The sequence below is a fragment of the Melospiza georgiana genome, chromosome 9 (assembly GCF_028018845.1).
Source record: "Melospiza georgiana isolate bMelGeo1 chromosome 9, bMelGeo1.pri, whole genome shotgun sequence".
Taxonomy (NCBI): Eukaryota; Metazoa; Chordata; class Aves; order Passeriformes; family Passerellidae; genus Melospiza; species Melospiza georgiana.
Window position 1 is genome coordinate 9872392 of NC_080438.1, and position 12293 is coordinate 9884684.

At 36.7% G+C, this 12293-nt stretch overlaps 1 protein-coding gene across 2 annotated transcripts in view; it reads right to left on the reverse strand.

Annotated features, from left to right (window-relative positions):
- DENND1B (DENN domain containing 1B) overlaps positions 1-12293 on the reverse strand; it is a 150675-nt gene that overhangs the window by 12591 nt on the left and 125791 nt on the right. For both annotated transcript variants that reach the window (XM_058030591.1, XM_058030590.1), the window contains 2 exons: positions 10145-10201; positions 9239-9349 (listed from right to left, as the gene is read on the reverse strand). In XM_058030591.1, coding sequence (XP_057886574.1) covers positions 9239-9349; positions 10145-10201 — 168 coding nt within the window. The remainder of the gene's footprint in view (positions 1-9238; positions 9350-10144; positions 10202-12293) is intronic.

The window sequence follows — 12293 nt, forward strand, 5'->3', positions numbered from 1 at the left end:
TAAGCTTTTAATTTCTGTCTTTTCTGCATTTTGAAGTGTGTAACCTTTTTTATACCCCTTTATGAAAAAAGGACAGACTTCTGCTTCCTTCCTGATTAGCATTCTAATAACAACCAGACCATTTAAATTTATTACCACCAGAAATGATATGGCAACAGTCCTTTCTTGCTGCACCAGAACTTTATAAAGTCTTAATAGACTGCTGTCATGTTTATTTCTATAAAATAAAGGAACAAACTTCTTTAAAGTACCTGGTTGTTTTGCTTCTTCCAAACAGTTCTGCTTAGATATTAAATCTATTACTTAATGTATTTACCTTATATCATAACAAGAACAGGGATTCAGCTTTTGCTGTTTCAAATTTCTCACATTTTCCTGCACATGGCATCTCTCATCTCTCATTTTGCTTCGAATATAAGAGCTGAGCACCCTTAAACACAAGCTCATGTAAGCTGGTGTGAGGCTATATATGCTTTTTTTATTCACCATATCCATCCTCTCTGGTTGCTGCCCTACTTCAAAATCTCCTTCTGCAAGTAGTCTGCAGCTTATACAGACCTGACCCAATGCTGATCACTGAACTAAGGAAAAGGAGCTGACAGTATAAATACAGTAGAAACAAATAAAGGGAGAGTCAGTCCTTAAACTGTTCTCTTCTTCTTGCTGGTAGCTTCACAAAATGTACTACTTTGGAATAAAAATTCCAAAACAATGAATGCTAAAGGATTTAAATGTAAGATGGTTATATTCTTGATTGGGCATGAAAGTCGATCTTTGAAATGTCAGCTTTTTATATAATGCTAGACCTTTCAGATGTCCAGCTTTTGGTAATGAGTCTGTATTGATTGATACTAAGGCAGGAAGTTTAAAAAGGCTGCTGCTATTAATTACACTCAAAGTGAAAAACAAATAATCTTTTGATAAATGGCAGCACAAATATAATTTCACATTTACTGGCTACTCAATACATCAACACATATAAAGTTTCAAAAAAATAAAAATATGGTTTAAATCTGTGAAGTACTGCTTCCTTTTTCTTAAAAATTTAAAGAAAGATTATTAATTCAGCATGAGAAAAAAATAAATACAGCTCCACTGTTATTAATGATTTAGTATTTTATTTTACCCATCCTCCTCTACAGCCAAATCACAGACATAATTATGGCTCCATCCAGCAGGGAAGCAAAAGATCTTTCAATCAGACTTTCCAGTAAAGCACACCTTGTCGCCTTCCTTTCCGGTTAAACACTGTGACCCAAAGCCATGACTCACAGGAAGGTACTCCTCATTACCCTCCCCCTGAGCTGAGACTGATGAAAGAAGAGGGAAAGCAGAGACAGAAAAGAAGTACAGATTCTAATCAAGAATGCTCTGATATCAGAAAACTGTCCTGGATATAAATTAAATAGATACTACCAGAAATATGGGTATGGGCGCAGTGCTTCGAAATGCCAAGTACACTCTAATGCCACAGAGATCTCCAGTGACTATTGTACAGTTATAGGAAACCCTAATACCTCTGCTGAAGTAGGATTGATTATAAGTACAGATGATAAATTCGTTGAGATACTCAGTCACAGACAGCACATGTAACTACTTTTGTTCTGAATTACTGTGGTGAAAAATGAACAAGCTCTCAGCTCCCTACCATTTATGCACGCTAGACTCCTGAACCCAGGTATCATTTGAGAACTGTGTAATGCTTCTCTTCCTTTTTAACAATTAATCATGCTTCCACAAATATTTTTTCAGAATAGCTCTGTTTTGCTCCAAAACAACAAGCAACCTTCCACTTTCCCTGCGGAATTGCAGCCCCTTTTTATCCTCAGGAAGCCTGAGGCCCCACACTGCCCAGAGTGAGGCACCACCTCCCCACAGCCAAACCCTGCTTTTCTCACTGGCACCGAGGATATTCTTAGCACCCCCTCCCGTTTTCAGCTGATGATGCACTGTGGCACCGTGCCACACACCATTCTGGCTGCAGGGAGTGCACCATCCCTCCACTTTCATTGGCAACACGCACATGTGTTAGTCTTTTCAAATAGGACGTGGAGATTTGCAGCGCCATTTGCAACAACTAAAGCCAGCAGCTCATTTTTTTGTGCACGATTTTAAGAATCAGATTCACCAGGCAGAATCTGCAGTTACAAGAATGGAGAAATATAGCACTTATTTTCCCTTTTCTGATGGTGATTAATGTCCTAATGTACACTCAATGATTAGATGGAAGGAGTATTATAGAATGAAGGACTCAGAGGGTCACAGTGGACAGAAGAGCAGGAAGATAAGGGAGAATGCGCGTCAGAAAAGTAATCAGCGTCCAAAGCCATACAAATGTTTATATGAACAAAACCAGAAAAAGGAGCACGGATTTGTGGTAACAAGAAAGGCAAGAGATGTGGAAGTAACTCAGGTGCATGGTGTGGGACTTTAGTGAACCAGGACAGTTGTAAATCCAGTTTATTTGGCTGAAATGTGCTATTTGATACAATTCCTAAGCAGATAAAAGAGAGACTACTGGTTAAATTGATCTTTTGGGTAAAATGTGCATCATAGCCGTACATCAGCAGAACAGTCTCATGCTACAATCACTGCTTAGAGCACCAGTTGCTGATCACGTGTGACTTTCTCAGAGGGAAACCTATCAAAAATACATACATTAAAATGTACAATGTGAATGTGATGGCAAACACAAACACCCTGCGCCTCCAGACCTCAGCAGCACCAGCCCTGTCCATCAGACCAATGGACTGTGGAAGATCCTACTTAAGGGAAGTGCCACAGGAAGCTTGAAAACAGACTAATCACATTTGCAAGGAAAAAAGACTGTGCCTTGGAAATACTGACTCCAAGCACATTTCTACACTGTCTAGGGATTCCAAACAGACAAATTACCAAGGAGGAGTCCCTCTTCTAGTTTGACACCAGTAAGGGTCTTCTATTCAACAAATAAGATCTTTCTCTCCAAGGTGCTGTGGAATTTGGCTGGCACTTGGAGTTGGATGTTACTGATTTCAGCTATTTTTGGGCCCAAATGAGATAATTCAAAGCAAGACAGAGGCATCATCAGGATGCAATCAGGATTCTAGGTGGGCTGAGCTGTCCTTCAGTCATGCCCCTCTCTCCACTTACTGCAGATCCAGCCTAAGGCTGCACTGCTGCTAACTGCAGCATTTCAGCAGTATCTAAAATTAGACAGGCTGAATCTGGGCTCTCAGAGATGCTGAGATCCCTGCAGGAAAGGATTTTTCTGTTTCTTCTATTTCTCCCTCCTTTTGCCTCCAGACAAACTTTTTTCATTAACTGAACTTCTTTATTCTTTTTTTTTTTCTCATTCTTAGATACAGGATTATAGAGAGGAAAAAAAACGTTAGGGACATAGAATACTAGAGCTGAAGTTTTAGATGTAAAGTGATGCTTTTCAAACCCTCAAGCCAGAAGGCAAAAGCAACATGGAAGTCAGCACACAGGTTCCAACTGTTGTCTGATGGCTCTCCTGGCTCCCTCATTTAGTGGAGCAAAACTATGACTTGTGGAAAACAGAAGATACACAGCAAAAGAAAGTAAAAGATACCACTGGCTACATTAAGATGTTGATCAATTCTCCTGAAGAAAAAATTAATTGGTTATTTCAATTAAATTCTGAAGACAGAAAAGTTCATCCGGTTTGAAGATACTCTGCAAGACCATTTTTCTCTGAGACCCTTCAGAGAAAGGAAACAGTGCTACACATACAAGTATGGTTCATTTGTCTGCAGAAGAAAGACCCTCTGAAAGGCTGCATTTTTATTTATTATAAAACTTAAAGAGGGGGGCTACAATAGCCAGGAAAAGCATCTGCAAACTTTTTGCTTGTATAAATTTTTCTTTTAGTAGGATAAATCAGAGGTAGATATGCTGATGACTTTGCCCTGAAAAACCAAGCATTCCACAGGGTGACAAAAAAATTCCAGAGCCACTTCCTGACCATTACCCCATCTATTTTTTTTTTTTTTTTGTTAAATTGAATTGGAATCAAGGTAATTATTGAAGAGATTTCTCAAGTGTTTTTACAGCAAAACTCCAAAACCAGCAGCCACAAGGCTGGCAGTGGTTTATGAGTGCAGAACAGACAGCACAGCTCTGGTGAGGACAGTCACTGTCCCTGTTTAGTGGGAAGCAGGGACAGGGGTCTGCAATCTTGAAATTATACCTCTGCTTGGGAGCCTCTATTCCCTATTCCTGAAAATAGTATCATGCATGATACACAATAGCATGTAAATGCTTAATTTGCACAAAATCCAGGGGCAATTTCACTTAACAGAAATAAAGGAAGGACCCCTTGATTTTAAGAGGTCTCCATTGCAGCAGGCAAGGCTTGCACAGGCAGAGGATCCCGGTCCTCTGCCACTTAGGAAAGGAACAGGAGCCACAAGAGGGCACTCTCGTAATCTGCAATTTGAATTTTGGCAGCCTAGCTTTTTTCATTTTTAATTAAAAAGAAATCTGACTGTTTTGCAGAATGAAGAGATCTTACTTGACACAATAAGACAAAAGATTTTTCTCCAAATTAAAGGAAGCTAATGATATCTACAATATTTTCACATTACACCACATTAGCTAAAGAAGCAGAATTTACTGATCAACTGATGCTTACTTCAAAACTGTATTTTACAGAAGCAAAATGGGATTTACATTAAAAACTAGCTCTTACTGTTTATGACATCTTTCAATTTATAATATTGCAGTCAATGAGGGTGGAAGAAACCTCCAGCAACAGAATCAGTGTTATTTGTGGTTGGTAGTCATAGATGTGATCTCAAGCACATTGTCTGAATACAAATAAAGGTAAATGTACTTAATCAGATTTATGTTTCTGAAATCATTGTGGGACTGACTGTGCATATTTTTCTAAAAGACATTCAGTCATCTTATACAGAATATGTATATTCAGCACTACATTATCACAATCTCCTCTCTTATTTTTCAGGAAAAAGAAAAACTCTTCAGAATAGCCCTCTTTTCAGAATAGTCACTCTCATCACCTTTTTCAGGTTAGGAGGGTAATCAGTTACTAGAAGTCCTTTGTAGTTAATGATTATGTGGTTTATTTTACTGGCCATTGTAGGGATATTGATAAATGGGGCACTCCTGAAGGCAAGGTTATTCTGAACACATCTTCCTGCCTGACACTTGCTGTGTTTGTTGAACAGATGCCAAGCACACCTACTGCAAGCTGAATTATATATTATATAGTCTCTAGGACATACTTCAATAAAAGTGAAAAAGCTCAATTTGCAATACGCTTTAAAAAAGGAAAGAAAGAAAAAAATATAAAAAACTCTCTTCTCTTTGAGAACACCAAGAACAACGTTTTGTCTAACTTGATTTTTATTAAAAGTGTTTTAAAAATCTTCTTAGACACTATATTTGGATTCTGCAAAGTCATGCTGAGTAGTTCACTTGGTATTGTCAATATAGGAACATTTAAAGCAGCGCTGAGACACAGCGATTGGTAAATCCACCCTTAGAATCCACATGCCTATTTCTATTACAGATGGAAAGTAGTAGGTGCCTAAAGGTACAGGTAGAACATACATTTTCTGAGAGACAAGGGGCATTGCTAATTTAATAACTGCAAAGGGAACTGGTAGTTCTTATTTGGTATTCTGCTAATCTTGCAGAGTGTTTTATTTGCCATGAAATACATTATGACTGTTGAGATCCTGACATGGTCTATCTTTAATAAGCTACCCCAACACCTGATATAATAGTAAAATTACAAAGATCATATTAATGAAATAAAACAGATCTTCCTGGCATTCAAAACAGGATCATAATAAACATGCTCTCTTTTTAATTGTATATTAATTTGGAACAATTATACAGAGCTCCTACTGCATTTAGGTCCCTGTGTACCAGAAATCTGCATTACCTGGGAGCATAAAATGGCACAGAATTAAAAGAGATTATGCAAACACTGAATGCTCTATAGTCTAAAACATGCCCTGCTCTACCTTGCTCATCAATAGTTAAAGGAACTCAGCGGTTTCACTCACAAGATACCGCAAACAGAGCCTAAGCAACCTCATGCTTGCATTAACTTTTATTTCAAAACTTTTAGCTGGTGATTTCTTGTATCTTCTACATTCCTAATTAATGTAAGAGATGAAACATATCCGAGACCCTTTATTAGCTCTAGGCATGAAACAGTTAACAGCAGTGCACATGCCAAGGTTTTAACAAGGCTTAACAATAAAAAGCTTCAATCTCCACTTTCACTAGATTTTGTTGTTGTGGTTTTCCCTTGCTTAGGGCAATCCATCTGTTAATGTTGACTTGCAATATAGCTAAGCTCACACATGTCTGAAGAGCCTAGAACAGCGAACCTGAGCAGGAGCAAGCTCAGATGAACACTGCAGAGAGGGAACGGCTCGTCTGGGCACGGATTAATTGTGCGCACACGCGCACGCACGCGGGCACCAACCAGTGCACTCCCCTCAGCTCCAGCTTTTAGGAAACACTTTCAAAATGCAAATTATAGGAGGGCAAGCTGAGCGCTTCCGTTTGCAATAACACATTCAATTATTTATCCTCTGGTTAGGTTTTGACAGCTATTTTAGATGCTATATTTTTTTTTTTAATTTACTGCTGATTTTTCTTAAGTCTATTGCCAATCTGGAAAAGAAAAAATACAATAAACCCACTATGACAGCAGTGATAAAGCTTAGTAAATATTCATTGTTAAAAATGGCTCTGCACTGTGACCAGTGCTGGTATTCTCCCTGGGCCAAACTGGCTGTGTTTTCAATAAAACCAGAGAAGTATCCTTTCCCTTGAGCCCTGTTAGGCTGAGGCTGCAGTTGGAACTGTCATCCTCACACAAAAGCAAAGGGGCTGGGTTTTACAAACGCAAAGCCTAATTGGGAGATCTTCATGGCTGTACCCTTGACATTTATTAAAGCCTCATCAACAAAACAGGAAATAACCATACTAATTAGCAGACCCATATACAAACTCCTGCTTGCTGGGGTAAAAGCAGACTCACTTCCTATTGTAAAGAAAAGGTCCTCTCAGACCCCCAAATCCTGTTATGAATGAATTTTTAAAATTATCTTTCTCAGTAAAGAAAACTTTCATATCTAATATAACTTTTCAAAGTATGTTTTACAGCATCTCAGGTAACTCTCAGAATTTAACTGTTTCCAAGAAGTGGAGAAGGAAAAGCTCAATGCATCCTTCTGGTATAAAATATGACACCAAATTCTTTGTATTTAAAATTTTCTAAATGTTTCAGTATGGAAGAGACAGTAATAACGTACAGAAGTGCCTCTATTTTGGAAGCAAGATGACCATTAAAAGCAATTGCTCTCTCTTGTTTATTGTTTATCTAGTCCTTACTTTAAATGTGTATCAAATTGCCTGAACTCCACACTAGCACTAGCCTTATACTGATACAGCCACTGGTAAGAATAATTTTAGAGATCTCAGTGAAGAGTTTTGTTTGCAGGATAAAGACTACCAGAAAAAGGATTAAATCTGACAATAGCACACTGAATTTCACTTCTTTTAAACAGCAGATTCAGTACTAGATCAAACACGGTCTCTCATACACGGGCACTGTGAATACTGACATATATTTTTATTTGGATGTAAACTTTAAAATCACCACTCATTAATAAAGAATTTATGTTATCTTATTCAAACACTATGACCAAAAATAAAAACAAGAGTAGCAACATCAGACTTATTTTTCAGAAGTCCTTTGGTTTGTTCGCTTTTGGGGAGGAGGAAAAGGAGAATTGAATGAGTGAGAGGTGAAGGAGTTCTTGGAGGGCAATCCCCACGTGCCCCTTCCTGCCCACTGAGTTAACGTGATGTTTGGGACAAGAGCTGGGGAGAAGACACCTTTGGTTTGGAGCAGGGCAAATCTGTGAGGCTCTCAGTTCCCAGCTTTGTTGGTAAATTCAGCCCACAGAAACACGTGTGTTCTGTGCATACCCATCCATTAACACACGTGTGTATGGATCCATGGAAACAAAGTCAGGCACATATCTGCACTCCTGCCTTGTTTGCAAAGCTAAAGGACACCTGGTAGAAACTGCAATGATTACAGGATTTAGCACTGTACAGCTGGACAAACACAAAAACACAGAAAAGTTCAATTGTTGTGTCTGAACACACACCTTCAAAAGAAATCTTTAATTGTACCAAGGTGAATTATATTCCTTTGTATCCCTAGACTCCCGTACATAACAATAGGCAGCACTACCATATCAGTGAAGCAGAAAGTCTTTGTATTATTTATAACCTTACTTAAAATAATGACTTAATACTAATGTACAATTTCACCATCATTTAGCAATCATCTGCACCAGTTCTAAATTGCATTCCAGAAACTTTTGATAAAAACTAATTCAAAATCAAATTGATTAAATAGAAAACCCAGATTTTTATAATAAATAATTATACCTAGAGCAAAAAATAAATATTGCTAGATTGGTTGGACTGAATTTATATACTTAATTCTCATTAGGAAGATACAGGCATTAAAATCCACATGTATTAAAAACATGCAATAACAATATAATGTAAAAATAAATACCTGGATACTAAAAATAAGTACATATGAAGGTAAATATTTGTAGGAAAAAAAAAGTGTTAGAAAACCTACTTTGTTTATATTTTTGAAATGAAACTGTCAAAATTAATCTGAAAACATTAAAATACTTGCCAAAGTTGAGACACTACACCTGTTACTTCAAATCTAGACTAGAAAGGATTAGAGAACAAAAGCCAAGACATTAGCATTGCAGGAACTAGCTGACTTATTAACAAAATAATAAATCACAACTATCTGAGCAAGGTTAAAGGCCATATGACTGCCAAAACAATTTATTAGAAACACAAAATTATTATGCCTTAAAATAAATGAGATGGGCTTCTCACAAAAAATACATTCTGGTCTATTCATAGATATGTATTCATCTTTCTCAAAACCAGTATTTAAGAATTAAAATCTCAGATCCATACTTGCAGATCTCTTGTTCTTTCCCCTCTCAACAGGGATGAAACACAAATAGCATTTTTTTCTCCAGACACACAGCATAGCAGCATTTCTATAAACATAGCCTTTTAGTCACACTATCCAAACACAGGAAAATCATCTTGGAAACAGATTCACAGACACACGACTCTAAGCAGCAAAAATTTTTCCCTATAAGTATATGAATGCAAACAGAAGTTTCAGGTGTCTTACCTGTGCCAGTCTTCGTTTTTCTGAGCTTGTTCTTTTCTCAGGATGCGACGTGTAGACAGGAACAGTCTGTACTGCACCAGCACTACACGTTCCACACTCTTCCTCACTCTCCTATGCAACAAAACAGATTTAAATTCCTTTATTTATAATCATTATCTGCAAACATACCCTCCATATTATGCATGCAGAATGCATTCAAAATTATCTTGCCACAATCCATTACTGTCATGAAAATACCATCTGTAGTAAGAAAATCAAATTTAACTTTTCAAAACGCCAGATTACCAGCATGGTCATTTAAAAGTTGAATTGCTCAAATGTTTCTGAAATTTTTCTTAAAATAGCACAATAGGTATCAAAGAAATGGTTCCTTCTCTGTACAAAAAATCTTACATGGAAGCAAAATTCCAAATGGGAAAAACAGCTGCAAAATGCCTAAACCATCTACTCTGAGTTCGTGAGGTTGCTTTTGCAAAAGGAAACTATTCATTCACCTTGAAACACTGCTATTGTTCATGTATCTTATGGAACTAAAACTGGACAACTGCACCTCCTGAAATACAGTGTACTGCAAGACTCTCCCTTCTCAAATTCTCAGCTTGAAGCAAAGGCTTTGATTGTGATATCAAAGCAATCAACTTTATGAAAACATACATCCTCTTAATGTATCTTTGAAGACCTCTGTTGTTCTATGATAAAATATGCAAAAAATAAAGAGATTATTCAGTGGATGCATAGAATGACAGATAGTTGCCAGAGGGCTCGTTATGAAAAATGTATTGTTGAACAAAGGGCTAAGCATATTTCAAAAGTCATTAAAAACACAAATCTCATGTGATTTGTAAAGTATAAGCTTCAAACTGTACAGGAAGCAGTGTAAGAAAGTAAATAAAGTGTCCTACATACCTTGTGTTTTAACTTACTCTTCACTTCTTTTATTCCTTGCCTCGCCTGGTTTTTTGCCTGGAGAAATAAAAAGACTTAAATTGCTCTGCAGGACACTGGCTGTAGTCACAGAACATGCCTTATGATGCCATACTTATTTTGTCTTTTTTATAAACACCTGGTGATATAGCAAAGGGCAATAATCTTTATCACAAATTTCAAACATGCACTACCACTGTATTTTTTTATATTCATGCTTTCTCCACAAATTTAAGGATTTTTTTTTCAGTACATCCATGTCAGTGATGGGAAAACATACACACTCAAAAATTCTCCTTTATTACTAGGGACAGGCTAAGAATGATCATCTATATAACTCCTTTATTTGAAATGCTCCTTTCAATTTGAAAGGGTATTTTAGCAATAAAGCATGTTGAAAAATGTGAAGATTTTTAAGATGACTGCTACAGTGTTCCAGTCTGGTAACTTGCAGGGCAACATCAACCTTAAGAGAAATGAAGTGATTTCATATGCAGATGGAGATTTTGCCCAGTGTTGCTGAACAGCACAGTGCTGCTATTTAGGGGAGAATTCTGTATGCAATAAAAGAGACAGACAAGAATCATTGTTGCATAGAAAACAGCAAGAATATTCTTCAATACAGAAAGGAATTATCAATATGGAATACCATGTTGTTAGGCTAAAAAAAAATGAGACAAGAGGGAGAGAGCAAGAGAAGGGGGGAGAAGTAAACAAAATAAAAGATGAGGGTATAACATCAAAAATCCTAACAGAAAAAAAGTTGTCTTTCCAAAAAAATATGGGAAAAAACTACAAAAGTTTTCAAGGTTGTATTGAAAATAGGAGTTTTAAAATACATTCAAGGGTATAAATATCTAAAAGCCATCTATTTTCCTGTAGTTTTTTGTACATGGAAATTCAGAAAAAAAGTTTCTTGAATCAAGAGGTCATAGAGTCTTTTTGATCCTTAAATCATACATCCATAAGCTCAGTAAGAGCATGATGGGGTGCCATGTACCAGATGCTAACCTGAAAGCCACTTTAAACTTTCCAGATCCTGCTCATAGCATTTGGATGAATTTTGGAGTGCTCTGTTCTAACTCTCAGGGATGGTACCAATGGCATTACTCAAAGCTCCCAATTAGTTATGTGGCAAATGGAAATGCATATTTCAGTCCTCTGGTAGTAGGCTCCATAAAGGACAACAATGTAAGAAGTTAAATGGGGTAGAAAAATGGATATCATATACATAAAGATCCTCAGAAGTTTACTGCAGTTTCCTGGCAAATACAGAAGTTCACTTTGAAGAACCTTTACTATCAAGGGCATAATTATCAAAATTGAAGCCTGAACCACAGTCTAAGATAGTGCAAATGAAGAAGAATAATTTGCAGATGAACCATTTTTTAAATTATAAATGAGTCCATGAATATGAAGTATATTTAATTTATTTACCTGTTTCTTTCCACAACTGCTGTGTTTTTAAAGTAATGTAAAATTAGAAATTCTGTTTGAAAACTTTACTTAAAATACTCTAGTACACACTGATTTACTGATTTATTCAGGACTATTTATAATGCATCCACCTAGTGAAACATTTGGAAAAGCAAAAAGGAAGCCAAAAATCTTTTCCTCTGTATTATAAAAGCAACTTTAAAACACTTCTCAGTTCATTTTTTTCTAATGCTGTTTTACCATACTGCATAATACAGAATAATCTCATATGCATCATGGGGTAGGCAGTCTTTGAAAAACGAGATCTTTTCAGATGAAAAGTGTAAGCATTAAACCCAGTTAAACATGAGCATTCCACTATCGTTTTTAAAAAGGAGCAGATGATTTGCTGCACACATTACTGATGTTTTACCACATCTTAATAGTGCAGCACTTACTGCCAAAGTGAAATTACAGCTGTGTATCAAATACCTAAATGTATTCAAATAAGCTTCTACTGTGTATGAGGACAGAAAGAAAACCAGCGCACTCATGCTTTGATAAAGTCTATTTTTATGTACAAGCTATCTAGAAGACCCTGAAACAACTTTAAATCCTACTGCTATATGAGAAAACAAATGAAGCTCAACACTTTCTACAGGCTGAAGTACTTCTTTGCAATTTACATATAAAATGCTTAGGTTTTCAGCATTCA